Source organism: Erythrolamprus reginae, chromosome 1 (genome assembly GCF_031021105.1).
Source record: "Erythrolamprus reginae isolate rEryReg1 chromosome 1, rEryReg1.hap1, whole genome shotgun sequence".
Lineage (NCBI taxonomy): Eukaryota > Metazoa > Chordata > Lepidosauria > Squamata > Dipsadidae > Erythrolamprus > Erythrolamprus reginae.
The window spans coordinates 130,775,390-130,789,627 of NC_091950.1; the positions used below are offsets into that span (position 1 = coordinate 130,775,390).

The window sequence follows — 14,238 nt, forward strand, 5'->3', positions numbered from 1 at the left end:
ATATTAGAAGCTGTACCACTTCTGTTCTTGCTTGCCAATTCACTTAGTACATTATATTTGGAAGAGGTTTTCGATGAGTGGTTCGTGACCTCTAAACGTTGATTATATGTGCATGTCTGTTTTTAGATTGTGCCAGTCTCCAGTCTGAGTTGTATCTTGCTACTTATGTTCAAGTTCCACATGAAGTATAATTACTAGCTACGTGTTACACAAACTTCATGGATCGACAATACAAGGTTTAGTAGTCAGAGAACAGAAATGCTGTACAGGAAGGGAAGCGAAGCAACTTAATCAGAGACAACGTGATTTATTGAAGGACTGAGCCCGTGGAAGCTTCTGCCCCTCCTTCCGCCACTATGCTTCTGTTCAAGAATAACATACTGTACGTGTTAAATAGCTAAGCAGCAGTCAAATCTGCTGACATTATTATAACTGTCTGTTTCACCTACTTTCCTGTTCCATTGTCTTTTGCATAATCGTTATGACATTAAAGAATATGGAAACCAGTTCTCTTGCTTTTTGTTTGTCATTTTTCTTGTTCTCCTAAGGCAGTCGGGAATATTTGAGTAATAAGTCAAGCAGGAGTGAGAGGAACGAAATCACTGGAGCTGCTTGCAAACTTAATTAAAAGAGGAAGGCAAAGCCCATCCAATTTGACTCTTCACTTCTGCAGACTTGATGGGGATGCCACTTTCTTCTCTCCATTGTCCCCTTTGCTTCAAGTGCCAGATTCAAATACTTTTTGTTCAATTTTGAGTACTGTTGCTCATGAAGAGGGTGGACTATCTTACATCCTCGGGCTCTTGTTTTGACTGTAATGATTTCCTTCCTAGTAATTGGCGGTTTCTGATTTTCCCACTGATGATTGTGAAACAGGAAAGAGATTATCTGACCAACAAATGCTTTTCTAACAAACAGGTGCTTTTGTTCTTATTAAACTCGGACAAACATTATTCTGATTTTTTTCCTAAAATTTCTATTTGCAAACATGAGACTTAAGAAGAATGGGTCTTATACACTGAACAGGTAAGAAAAGATAAGAATATCCATCAATTGTTTCTTATTTTCCATCTACTAAAATCATCGGAAAGAGTAAAATTGTTTTAAATGTATGGGAAAGCTTTCCCCAACATGATGTCTGCTTATGTGTGCTTTATTTATAATCCATACAGCCTTGAATTTAAAAACAAGTTATGTCTAAGGGTTTTATTTTTGCACAAGCTTCTTTATGGCCTCGCTATTGTACATTAATAAGACCATTCTTGCTTTTGATTTATAGAAAAAGACTGAGTTTGGTAGAAAATAATTTTGCATCATTACATAAACTGTTTGTGATAAGTATGGGATGAGTTCAGAGTTGTGCAAGAGCACACTATAGCTGAAGCACATTAATTCTTGCATGTGGAAGAACACCCAAAAATCTGTAAAGTTGAGGGAGGTTTGATTTTTATGCAAGGCTTACATTTTTTTTAGAAACAAATCTTTTTCTTTGTTCCTTAGAGAAACAATTATCACAAATACAGTAAAATAGTATAAATGTACTAGAAATGTTGAATTATAAGAGGTTAATATGCAAACTGTTATGTACAGCATTGTGACGTACATTATATAGGTAAATATTTTTATGCATATGTTGGAAAATAAGCATCTAAAATAATATTTTAAGTTTAAAATAAAGTATTCCTGTGTTCATTAACAGGTTGCCATTTGATATTCCATTCATATCTTACAATTTGCTTAATATTGACTACTGGATTATATTTTGATATTCATTTCTAATTAATGATTAATTAATTAACCTAATTAGGTTCAAATCGCATCACCGGCTCAAGGTTGACTCAGCCGTCCATCCTTCCGAGGTGGATAAAATGAGGACCTGGATTGTGGGGGCAATAGGCTGGCTCTGTTAAAAAGTGCTATTGCTAACATGTTGTAAGCCGCCCTGAGTCTAAGGAGAAAGGCAGCATACCAAATACCAAATAAAATAAATAAATAATGTAACCTCCATCTGGCTCTTCTCAACAGCTTTTCATGCAATGTTATTAATAATCAAAACTCTATATACATTGACTATAGTCAAGAACTATTGACTATATTTACTTATAAGCCCAATCACATAGTTTCTTAGCGAAGCACGGGTATGCAGCTAGTCGTTAATATAAAGTTAAGGACAGGATGACTAGATTCTTGCCATCAGCATTACTGTTCCATATTTTCCATGAAACTTTTATCATGGTGTAAGAACTGGAGTGTCAGGTGAAAAAGATCAGATCCACACATGAAGGTCCAGTTAAACTGATTTATTGCTAATCATGCCTATGCACAGGAATCTTCTCAACTAATGGTTAGCACCTGCTTTGATTTAAATAAGAGTCAATAGAATTCGACTGGATTTACTTTGCTTATATAGGGATTTTAGGCTAATTCCTCTTTTAACTCCTCCCCCAGGTTTTGCTACTCCCCCTCTTACAGGAAATATTATTTTGATTCTTTTGAAATGCTGAGGTTTTTTTTAACCCATGTATGCTGTGAGGTCCTTAACAAAATTGTTACTTAAGGAATACCAATAAGATTAATTTATTTCTAATTAAGACTAGCAGGTGGATACATAGCATTATTTAATGGAAACAGTACTAAGGAAAACACCTTTTTGTTGAGCTTAAACTTTTTATTTGTTAGGAAAGCTGTAGTTTGTCCATATACAGCAGGTCCTCATAATAGTCATTATTTATAATTAATTAATTTTGCATGTCTATTCATGGAAATCTGAGAAAAGTCGATGGAAAAAGATACAATGGTATACAAAGCTGGAAAAATATGATTGTGGAATGTGATGTCTTGGTCTTATCATTTTTCATATTGTATCACTTTTCCTTTAGGCTACAATAGTTCTGACATCTTACTTTCCTACTAAAATCATTTGAATTTTTTTTCTCTTTTCTGTCATGAAAGATGCACAATAATAATTGACTTATCCCTTTGGTCTAAGAAATTTTAGGAAAAATAAGCAGCTTGTTTGCTATATCATATTATGTACACAGTTTGCCATGTAACTGAAAAACACAAGCAATTATGCAACAGTGTAAGTTATGCTTCAGGGCGTGCATTATTTCCTTGTCTGATAGAACATAGCAATAGTTATGATGTTGCAGTAGCTGTAACATGAATTGTTTACTTGCGCCATTTCAATCCATAATCTTTAATTAGTGGCATTTGGGAACAAATATGCTCCAGGAGAAGAGAAAACTCTTAATGATGTGGCATTAAGGACAGGACAGGAACTTTTGTGTGATCTTGATCTTAACTATATACTTTAGCTTTCAAAAGTAAGAAGAAATTGAAAGCAAAATTCAGTTGCTAAAAAAATAACCACTTTGTTTACACGTTACAATCAAACATTGGGTTATGAAACCCTAGATCAGTGATGGTGAACCTTTTTTCCCTCGGTTGCCAAAAGAGTGTGGGTAGGTGCTAACACGCATGCATGAGTGCCCATATTTATTTATTTTATTTTATTTATTACGGTATTTAGATTTGTATGCCGCCCCTCTCCGCAGACTCGGGGCGGCTCACAACAAATTGAAACAATTTACAACAAATCTAAATTACAGTTTAAAAATATTTTAAAAAACCCATTTTCTAAACAAACATACATACAGACAGACATACCATTCATAAATTGTATATGCCCGGGGGAGGGCATATATCCATAATTCAATGCCTGGGGAGGGCAAAAACAGCTTCCCCGCCCCCTGGAGGCCCTCTGGAGGCTGGAAATGGCCTGTTTCCCAACTTCTGGTGGGCCCAGTAGGCTTGTGTTTTGCCCTCCCCAGGCTCCAAAGGCTTCCCTGGAACTGTGGGAGGGTAAAAACACTCTCCCCTCTCCCCTGGGAGGTTCTCTGGAAGCCAAAAACACCCTCCCAGAGCCTCTGTGCAAGCCAAAAATCAGTTGGCTGCCACACACATGCACATTGGAGCTGAGCTAGGGTAACTGCTCGCGTGCCAGCAGATATGGCTCCACATGCCACTTGTAGCACCCATGCCATAGGTTCCCCATCACTGCCCTTGATGAATGATTGAGGAAATCCTAATGAAAATATCTGCATAAAATAAGTACTCTTAATAGTTAGACCAGACTCGGAGAAGGAACTGGAGAGAAAAAGCATATGGCAGTAGGGAGACGTTGGAAGCATGAGCGTTTAGTTCCAAAGGAATAATACTGGATCTGAAGTGATCAGGCACAAAATGGGCGGTGTTAGAAGCAAGGATTGAGGTTTCTGGGTTGAAGGCAATAAGAGGCAAATCAAAAACATTGCTTCCAGCAACCTCTTGGCTATCTGTTCGTATGTAAAGTGATTCCCTCCCAGATTCAGCTGGCAATTTTTTTTTATTCTCAAGGAGCCAGATTCACGGTTTTGCATGTGTGTAGTGACATTCCATCAAGGTCAGTGAAGCTTGTCTAAAAGGAAAAGGCACAATTTTGTTCAGCTTCCACGCCAGAGGCTTGGCCACTGAAAAATTCTGTGGCCTTCTGTTGTTCATTTAATTTGAAAGAATGTTAAACATTAAATGGAGGAAGATGAAGAAACCAAACGCTTTTTAAAAAGATTTTAAATCAGTTTTAAATGTTTTTACATCTATGTGTAACTGTGAGAGTTTGTACTTATACTTGTCTCCTTTCCCTCAAGTTTCATTTTTGTACTGTAAGCCTAAATAAAATGCTTGTCTAATTGATCTTAGTAAGCCAGTTCTACAGCATTTTCTACTGGGAAGCAGGGTAAAATTACCAAAAATAGTTTGTTTTAAGTCATTTTAGTGCAAATGTCAGAAATAAAAGATTTATTGGCCAGGGAGAGGGAGACTCCTTGGTAATATCAAGACATCACTTGTATCCCACTTAACTAAATAAAGGTTGAAAACATTAAATATGGTTATTAAATTCCAGCCAAAAGATTGCTTAAATTTAAAACATTTCAGGTGGTTATTCTACATTACTGGGGAGAGAATGACTGCTCCACTATGCAGTTTTAAGAGAGTAAATTCTGCTATAAATGGAAGTTTAGAGTTTGTAACTGTAAGTTTAGTCTTGTCAGCCTTTTTACATCTTCGAAATGTGAAATAGGAGTTACAGGTTCTACTTTTCTCTCTGTCCTTGATGCCATGCAGAATGTTAATCCTTAGGTGTTGTGTGTTCTTTATATTGCAGATGTTTTTCAACAAGTAAAGATTATGATAATTATTTGTGCAGTGGTATACTTAAATGATGACAATATAAATTTTGGAGATTCATTTTTAGGTCCTCCATCCAGAGGAGAGAGGCGGCATACAAATCCAATTAAATCTTAAATCTTGTTGGTCAGTATCATGCTCCTGTTGTTGATATTCCTCATGAAACCATGGGTACCCAACAAATATACCTCATTATCATTAATTTGCTGAGCCTCTCCCATTTGCTTAATCACTCACTGCCATTCCCACAACCAGCATGTCAATGCTACTAAAAAAAAATAAATCAAAATTAAATAGCTGAACTGATCAGTTGCACACTGTGATGACATTAGACAAGAAAGAAGTCTACCATTATTCCAGTGCCCATGTTAGCTCCATCTTCATAAGTACAGCATTCCCGGGGGTGGGAATGAGCCGGGGTGGCGCAGCAGGTAGAGTGCTGTACTGCAGGCCACTGAAGCTGACTGTAGATCTGAAGGTCAGCGGTTCAAATCTCATCACCGGCTCAAGGTTGACTCAGCCTTCCATCCTTCCAAGGTTTGTAGGGGCAATATGCTAGCTGTGTTAAAAAGTGCTATTGCTAGAAACATAGAAACATAGAAGTCTGACGGCAGAAAAAGACCTCATGGTCCATCTAGTCTGCCCTTATACTATTTTCTGTATTTTATCTTAGGATGGATATATGTTTATCCCAGGCATGTTTAAATTCAGTTACTGTGGATTTATCTACCACGTCTGCTGGAAGTTTGTTCCAAGGATCTACTACTCTTTCAGTAAAATAATATTTTCTCATGTTGCTTTTGATCTTTCCCCCAACTAACTTCAGATTGTGTCCCCTTGTTCTTGTGTTCACTTCTCCGTACTGAAGGAGCGGGTCCAGCAGTCACATGGGTTGCTCATGTCCAATCCGGTGGAACTGAGCCTAGTATTAAAAAAGCTTGCCGGATCCGCCCCTTCCCCAGAATTCGCTCAGTTCGCATATCCTGCGGTTGTATGTGATAGCTCGTTCAACATTCTAACACCTTCCCTTCGATCTTTCCTTCAAAAAAGTAGTAAGATTTATTGTCTCTATTTTATTACTTGCACTATTTGCGCCAGCCGTTTTAAAAAGGAAAAAAAGTAAAAGGCGGCTAGGTTTTTTTTACTTGGGAGAAGTTGCGGTTTCGTTTCCCCCGGCGGTTTTGCCGGTTACGATTCCTGCGGCCGCTTGTGGATTCTTCTAATCCCTTGGCCTGGAGGTCCTGGTGCAAGTATTTATCATTGGATTATTGCTTATTTATTGTATAAAAATATATTTAAGGGCTTATAAATACCTCCTGCGGAGTGGGACGCCTCTAGTCTCCTGGACTTAGTCGATCGCTTTTCCCTTAAGAAATTCTACGAAGCGATTTTTTGGCGCGAAGGCCTTCGCGCCCTTTCTTAAAATATCTAGGCCTCTCGTGTTGGCCTTCTGCCAGCCGCGTAGGCCTCAGTCCACCGCGTGGATCCGGGAGCGGGCCTTGGGGGTCCCAGGCTAAATTCTCCACCGGCCTAGCCTCCAACCAGAGTGCCTTGGTTTTACTTAATTGCAAAGTTTAGGGAGGCTGGCCCCGCTGGATTTGGGGGCACGAACTCTGGGTTTGCCCAGATTGTCCTCACGTTTCAGCAGCTTCGAGGCCTCGAAGCAGGATCCATTCCTCTTGGGAAGTCCTTGAAATCTTCTCCTTATAATTTAGTTATTGGCTCAGCCTTGTCTTCTGTTAATTGTCAGACTATGGCTACTTTTCCCAAGAGAGGCACAACTAAAGGTCCCAGAGAGGCCAGGCCTACAGGCGATGAGATTACTAGTATCCCCCAGGCCTCTTCCTCCTCTTCTCCAGGGGCCCGCCCCTCGACCAAGGTCACCAGGGCCGAGAAGAGAAGGGACCTAGCCCTACAAAAGATTCATGATAAATCAGCAAAACGTTTGAAAGTGCAGGCCCAAGTAATCAGTAGTCAAGACCCACCAGAGGCCTCTAGTCTGCCTCCTTCTGGGGTCCCTGTGTTATCTCTGGATGAGCCAAACCTAGACAGACCCCAACCTAACCTATGGGGCATAGGTCCAGAGGAACCAGATATTATGGAAGATTCCCCCCAGCCAGGATCCTCCCAGGCCTTTAGGAATTCTTCTGCCATTTCTGCTGATATTTCCAGTTTACCTCCTGAGTTCCAATCTATTTTTGCTGTGTTGTCCAAAGCCATTGATGCCAAACTCTCCTCCATCAATGAGCTTCCTTTACCTCTTCCTCCTTCTCGTTCCTCCCGCCCCTTGGGTTCTTCCCCAGCGGTCAGAGCTCCTATTCAGGATGACTCAGAGTCCTCCCAAGATGAATATGAGGATGTAGAGGAGGATGAAGACCCTTTCCAGGGCTTATCAGAGGATGAGGAATCCCAAATAAAGGTCCCTCCTCCTATTACTATTTTCCCTTCTCAACTATTCAAATCTCTCCTCCTCAAAGCTAGAATTTCTACGGGATTAGCGGCCCAGGAGAAACAAGCCTCCACTTCCACTGATCCCCCGGAGGAGAATTTACCTTACTTCACAGAGGAACAGGAGGATAACGAGGTAATCCCTATGCCTAAATTATTTAAAGATGCCTTACTTAAACAGTGGGATTTTCCAGCCTCTGGCCTTAATCCCTCTACCAAGGACAGAAAGTTGTATAAACTCTCCTCTTCCTATGAAGAGCTTCTATCTTTTCCCAAACCAGATGAACCTGTCAAAATTCTTCACTCGGCAGCGGCTGTGCCAGGCGAGGCGGAGGAAGTCCTCCGTCCAGAGGACAAGCGCATCGAGCAAATGCTCAAAAGAGGATTCTCCGCTGATTCCTGGGCCATTAAAAGTTCTGCAGCAGCCTCCTTCTTCTCCAGGGCCATGCTGCTGTGGCTTCGCCAACTTCAACAGCACATTCCTCCAGATGACTTGAGAGGTCAACAAGACTTCAACAAGGTCTTTGCAGCTGCCCAGTACGTGGCTGATGCCACCTTACAATCTACTAGATTTTCTGCTAAGTCTATTGCAGCCTCTACAACGGCAAGAAGACTCCTATGGATTCGCCCTTGGCAAGCGGGAGTTCGCCAAAAGTGGCAGTTATCCCAGGGCCCCTTAAAGCGCGACCTTCTCTTCGGTGATCTTCTGGATCCTCTCCTCACGGAGACCACAGACAAGAAGAAGGTTTTGGGTCCAACCACAAAAAAGGTTACTAAAACGCAGTCCTTTCGTCGCCCAGGGCGCCAGCAAGATCAAGCGGCTTCCTATCAGAGATCTCCAGGTCAGTATTCCCCCCGCTTTCGTTCCCAAGGTAGGAACTCCAGGGGCAGGGGTTTTCGTTTCCAAAGGGGAGCTGCCTCTAACAGGGCTTCAAAAAAACCTAGATGGTAACCTTTCCTCCATTCCCATAGGGGGTCGCCTAGCTCATTTCGCTGCAAATTGGCGTCTCACCTCCAAGGACCCTTGGGTCATTGACACTGTTCAAACAGGCCTTCTTTTAGAATTTATTTCTCCTCCCCCTAAACGTTTTATTTCCTGCCCTTCGCCCAGGTCATCCTCAGATTGTAACCGTATGGAGGAGGCCATTTCTCATCTATTGTCCATTAGAGCCATTCAGCCGGTCCCTTCCGGTCAGAAGGGCCTAGGTTTTTACTCCATCCTATTTATGGTTCCAAAGTCCTCCGGAGGTTGGAGAGCCATTTTGGATTTAAAGAAACTAAACCTATTCATCAAATATAGGAAGTTTAAAATGCACTCCTTGTCTTCTATTTTGGCCGCCATTCACTCGGGAGATTTCATGGTCTCCTTAGACCTCACTGAGGCCTACCTTCACATTCCTATAGCCAAATGCCACAGAAAATTTTTACGTTTTTCCTTTCAAGGCAGGCATTTCCAGTATAGGGCGATGCCATTTGGCCTTTCCTCGGCCCCTCGGGTCTTCACAAAGCTCTTGGGGTCCCTGGCGGCCTATATCCGGGCGTCTCCCATCCACATTTTATGTTATCTTGATGATATTTTAATTCATGGGAACTCCCTAGAGAGAGTGAAATCAGACCTTTCTGTCACCATGTCAGTCCTTCAGGACCATGGGTTTTCCATCAACTTTGAAAAAAGTCACCTCCAACCTTCCACTTCCATTCCTCACCTGGGAGCCATTATTGATTCAAAATCTTCCCAGGTTTTTCTCTCTCCCGAGAGAAAACTCAGTATTGTGGAGTTAATTTCTAACATTTTATCTAATCCTTCAGTATCCATAGTTACTCTATCTTCCCTTTTGGGGAAGATGGTGTCATGCATAGGCATCATTCCCTGGGCTCGCCTTCATGCTAGGGAACTCCAGTGGCTTCTGTTGCCTTTTCAGAGATCGGGGCACAGCAACTCAAATCGACGCATCGTCATTCCACTGAGTGTTCGCAGATCCTTCAAGTGGTGGAAGTCTCCGGCCATGGACAGAGGATCCCCGTTCAGGTGCCCGGATCAATTTGTCATCACCACAGATGCCAGTCTATCGGGATGGGGCGCCCACGCCCAGGGGATGATAGCCCAGGGCACGTGGTCCCCGGAGGAAGCTTCCAGGCCAATAAATTGGCTAGAGTTAAGAGCCGTCTCCCTGGTTCTGAAGCATTTCTCTTCTCGCATCCCCAACCGGCACGTTCTCATTCTCACCGACAACATTGCCACAAAAAGCCATATCTGCAGGCAAGGGGGCACGAGATCCAAGGCTCTCATGAGGGAGGCCCTCAAGCTGGGCCTTTGGGCGGAAAAACATCTCCAGTCGCTCCTAGCCGATCACATCTCGGGGAGTCTCAACATCCAGGCGGATTGGCTATCCCGAGCAACGATAGACCCAGGAGAGTGGAACCTCCATCAAGACCTGTTCCATCAAATCACCCTCAGATTCGGCCTACCAGTCCTGGATCTCTTCGCGACCAATGCAAACGCCCAACTCCCTCGCTTCTATTCCAGATTTCCATCCCCGGGAGCGGAAGCGATCAATGCCCTCCGGAGTCCATGGCCTCCAGGCCTACTCTATGCATTTCCTCCAATTCCAATCCTCCCGGACGTGATTCACAAGGTCCTCACCGAGAGGGCCCGAGTAATCTTAATCGCCCCTCATTGGCCCCGCCGGCCCTGGTTCGCAGATCTCCAACAGCTGTCCGTCCAGGACCCTTGGCGACTCCCCGTTTCGGGGGATATGCTGCGGCAGGGGGCCTCTTTCCATCCAGACCCGGAGTGGTTCCACCTCACCGCCTGGCTGTTATCAGGAGAGATTTAGAACTGCGTGGGCATGACCCCGATTCAGTGGAGGTCATTCTAAAGGCCAGAAGGGGCTCGACCAATCGAATCTACGACCACACGTGGTCCAAGTTTCACCAGTGGTGTCTTCAGGAAGGTCTCTCCCCTCTGTGCATCCCCATACACAGAATTATTTCCTTCCTTATGCAAGGTTTCCATAAAGGACTCTCCACCAGCACCCTCCGGCGTCATCTGGCAGCCATTTCATCTGTCCTAGGGGGCCCCCGCAGACAGCCTCTCCGATCCTTCCCTGAAGTTCAGGAATTCTTCAAGGGCATAGCCAACCTCAGACCTTCCAAGGTCCACAGGTATCCATCCTGGGACTTGCCACGGGTTCTCCACTCCCTCACGCAGGCACCATACGAACCCCTAAAATCGGCGTCCCTCAGGTACCTATCCTTTAAGGTAGCCTTCCTGGTGGCTATTACCTCTGCCCGACGCATTTCGGAGCTGGCTGCCCTCTCAATCAGGCAGGACCTTTGTCAATTCCATCAGGACAAGGTAGTCTTGCGACTGGACCCCACCTTCTTACCCAAGGTCAGTTCCATGTTCCACAGATCTCAGGATATTGTCCTACCTTCCTTCTGCCTCCAACGAGACCATCCCTTGGCAATTAGATGGCACACCCTGGATCTCACCAGAGCGCTGAGAATATATATCCAACGCACAGGACCCTTTCGGAGGTCAGAAGCACTTTTTGTAGCCTATCATCCCAGAGTCATGGGGGCCAAAGTGTCTTCAACAGTAATAGGCCGTTGGATCAGAGGGACTATATCTAAGGCCTATGAGTCGGCCTCCCTCTCAGTTCCAAGGAACATCACTGCGCATTCCACCAGGAGCGCAGCCACCTCGGCCGCTTGGGCGACTCAAGCCCCGTTGGAGGAGGTCTGCAAAGCAGCCACTTGGGCCTCGCCAAATTCCTTCATCAGGCACTACAAAATTGATTCTTACGCTTCAGCGGACGCTGCCTTCGGCAGAAGGGTACTCCAATCCGTTATCTCACACGATAGCAAGCTAATCCCACCCTAGGGACCATCTATTGGGTATGTCCCATGTGACTGCTGGACCCGCTCCTTCAGTACGGAGAATAGGCGTTGATTGCTTACCTGAACGCCTCTTCTCGTACGGTGAGCGGGTACAGCAGTCACTTCCCGCCCTTGTATGTGTCTTCTTTACCTTTCTATCTCTTTCTTCCTCTAACAATGAGAGTTGAACACTACAGAGCTTCACAACTGAGCCTAGTCTATGGATTCGCGAATTCTGGGGAAGGGGCGGATCCGGCAAGCTTTTTTAATACTAGGCTCAGTTCCACCGGATTGGACATGAGCAACCCATGTGACTGCTGTACCCGCTCACCGTACGAGAAGAGGCGTTCAGGTAAGCAATCAACGCCTATTTCCTATTAAAAACACTTCCCTCCTGAACCTTATTTAACCCTTTAATATATTTAAATGTTTCGATCATGTCCCCCCTTTTCTTTCTGTCCTCCAGACTATACAGATTGAGTTCATTAAGTCTTTCCTGATACGTTTTATGCTTAAGACCTTCCACCATTCTTGTGGTGCTAACATGTTGTAAGCTGCCCTGAGTCTAAGAAGAAGGGCGGCATAAAAATCAATCAATCAAACAAACAAACAAACAAATAAATAAATAAATAAATTCCTTATTTGCTTACCTAGAAATTTTTATTTCTAAGATTTTGTTTTTAATAGTGAAGTTTTATAGCACTATTTATTATAGGACTATCTTTATAGCACTTATTACAGTACCATTTTTGTAGCACTATTTATTAATTATGTGGTTCAGCTATTGGTTTGCCACTGCTTCTGATTTTGGAGGGGACATTAAAAGATTATTAAAGACTGTGATGCCACAAACTAATGTAACAGGGTTTGAGATTAATACATTAGTAAATTTATCTGTTTTGATGTGTGTCTTATACTTAATGAGGCATATTCAAAGATGAAATTGCATATTAGAAAGTCCAGTAATTTGTTTTAGCAGAATCAATTCCATGTTTGATCTATATTATTGTGACAGTATGACTAATTGATTGTACACTTACCTTTGATTATATGCATAATACATATTTCTGCCAAAGAGTCTCAATATAATGTCATTTCATGTACCTTGTTGGAAATTCAATAGGGAATCTTTAGTTAATTTATAATTAACTAAAAATTGATTAAAAATAAATTAAATCATTGCATTGGAGCAGGACCTATTTTGCTAATAGAGATTTTTCACACAATTTAGAATAATGATTGCACAAATTATAGTGTGTGTGAGTGGGTGTGTATTTATTTACTTTATTTAAATTTGTTTGCTGCCCATCTTGTTGCAAGGCCTCTGTACAATGCATTTTTGGCAAGAATACAAATCTCAATACTCAGTTTAATCATACAAGAAAACTGAAGGCCTAATGTGCCTTATACTCTGAAAAATATGAAACGTTGGGAAAGTCAAATAAGTACTGACTTTCTTATCATGGGAAGATTCTGGGGTAGGGTAGAGAATCTAGCTCTTCCTTGTCCTCATTTTACCAGATTACAACTATGTTCTGAAATTTGAGTTTGTAATTGTGAATAGTTTTTTAAAAATAATAATTTTTATTCAACGTTTTTTGTTAAAAAGATTTTTACAATCTACTTATTTGATAGTTATCCCATATTCATTTACATTTTATCATCAGCTCTTTTACATCTTATAGCTCAACAGGCTTGTAATCATTTTATCGTCCTGTCCTAATATAATTTTGTCTAGTTTATTTTCTTCTTTATGAAATCTGTATTGTTGGTTGTGGAGAACAATTAAATTCTCTTTGAAAAACCCCAAACGCATAGCTTTGTAGTTTATAATTAATCTACTGTCTGTCTTTATCATGCTGTGCCTGTATTGCTGACTCAGTGTGGTTTTCCCAAATGTAAGACATTTTCTGGCTTAGTTATATTTTTTTCCAGTGTTCATCCTTGATTAAGGAAATTCCATTGATTGCAAACACCCTATAATAAAGTGGCATCAATTGTTTTTGAGATGGAAAACAAAAATTAATGTTACTGATTATGAAGATAATATGTAGTCTGTTGGATAACTCATTCCTAACCTTTTCCAACATAATAAATCCAATTTGGTTAACATTGTAAAAAATTACCATTGAGTAAGGACTATTTGTATATTTATGCCTCTTCCTCCTTGCTATTGGCTTGAAGCCACTGTCTTTTGGTCAGGAATAATGATTTGTACCAGTCTTATGTTTTGATAATTAAGTGATTTAATAGTTACTGACTTCGTATCAAGCTCTTTGATTATGATTATATAAGAACTTATTTTCTACCATCTCGACATATATTCAGGGGTATAGGTAGTATACAGTAGCTGGCTTTTATTTGGGGCCTTAAAAGTGATAGTTAATGGAACTTCATAATTAATGATACAAACCACTGCTACCCATCCTATGTTAATAATAATAATAATAATAATAATAATAATAATAATAATAATAATAATAATTCATTATTATTATTATTATTATTATTATTATTATTATTATTATTATTAATTAGATTTGTATGCCGCCCCTCTCCACCCTGTTCTGTCTGGGTTCCCCCAGACCTCAACACCAACTGGAAAAAACAGCCAGACACTCTGGTAAAAGCCAAAAGTATTTTATAGCTGGAAAAAATAAGCACAGAGGAAAACCTGTT

The 14,238-nt window shown here is 41.6% G+C and overlaps 1 protein-coding gene across 2 annotated transcripts in view; it reads left to right on the plus strand.

Moving 5' to 3' along the window:
* Positions 1 to 14,238, plus strand: part of MOB2 (MOB kinase activator 2) — a 145,852-nt gene that overhangs the window by 67,567 nt on the left and 64,047 nt on the right. Inside the window, exon 1 of one of the 2 annotated variants that reach the window (XM_070765137.1) lies at positions 896 to 1,026. The exons of the other annotated variant lie outside the window; for it this stretch is intronic. Within the exon in view, the coding sequence (XP_070621238.1) occupies positions 989 to 1,026 (38 nt within the window). The 5' untranslated portion in view covers positions 896 to 988. Of the gene's footprint in view, positions 1 to 895; positions 1,027 to 14,238 lie in introns of those variants that run through there. 2 annotated transcript variants of the gene reach the window in all.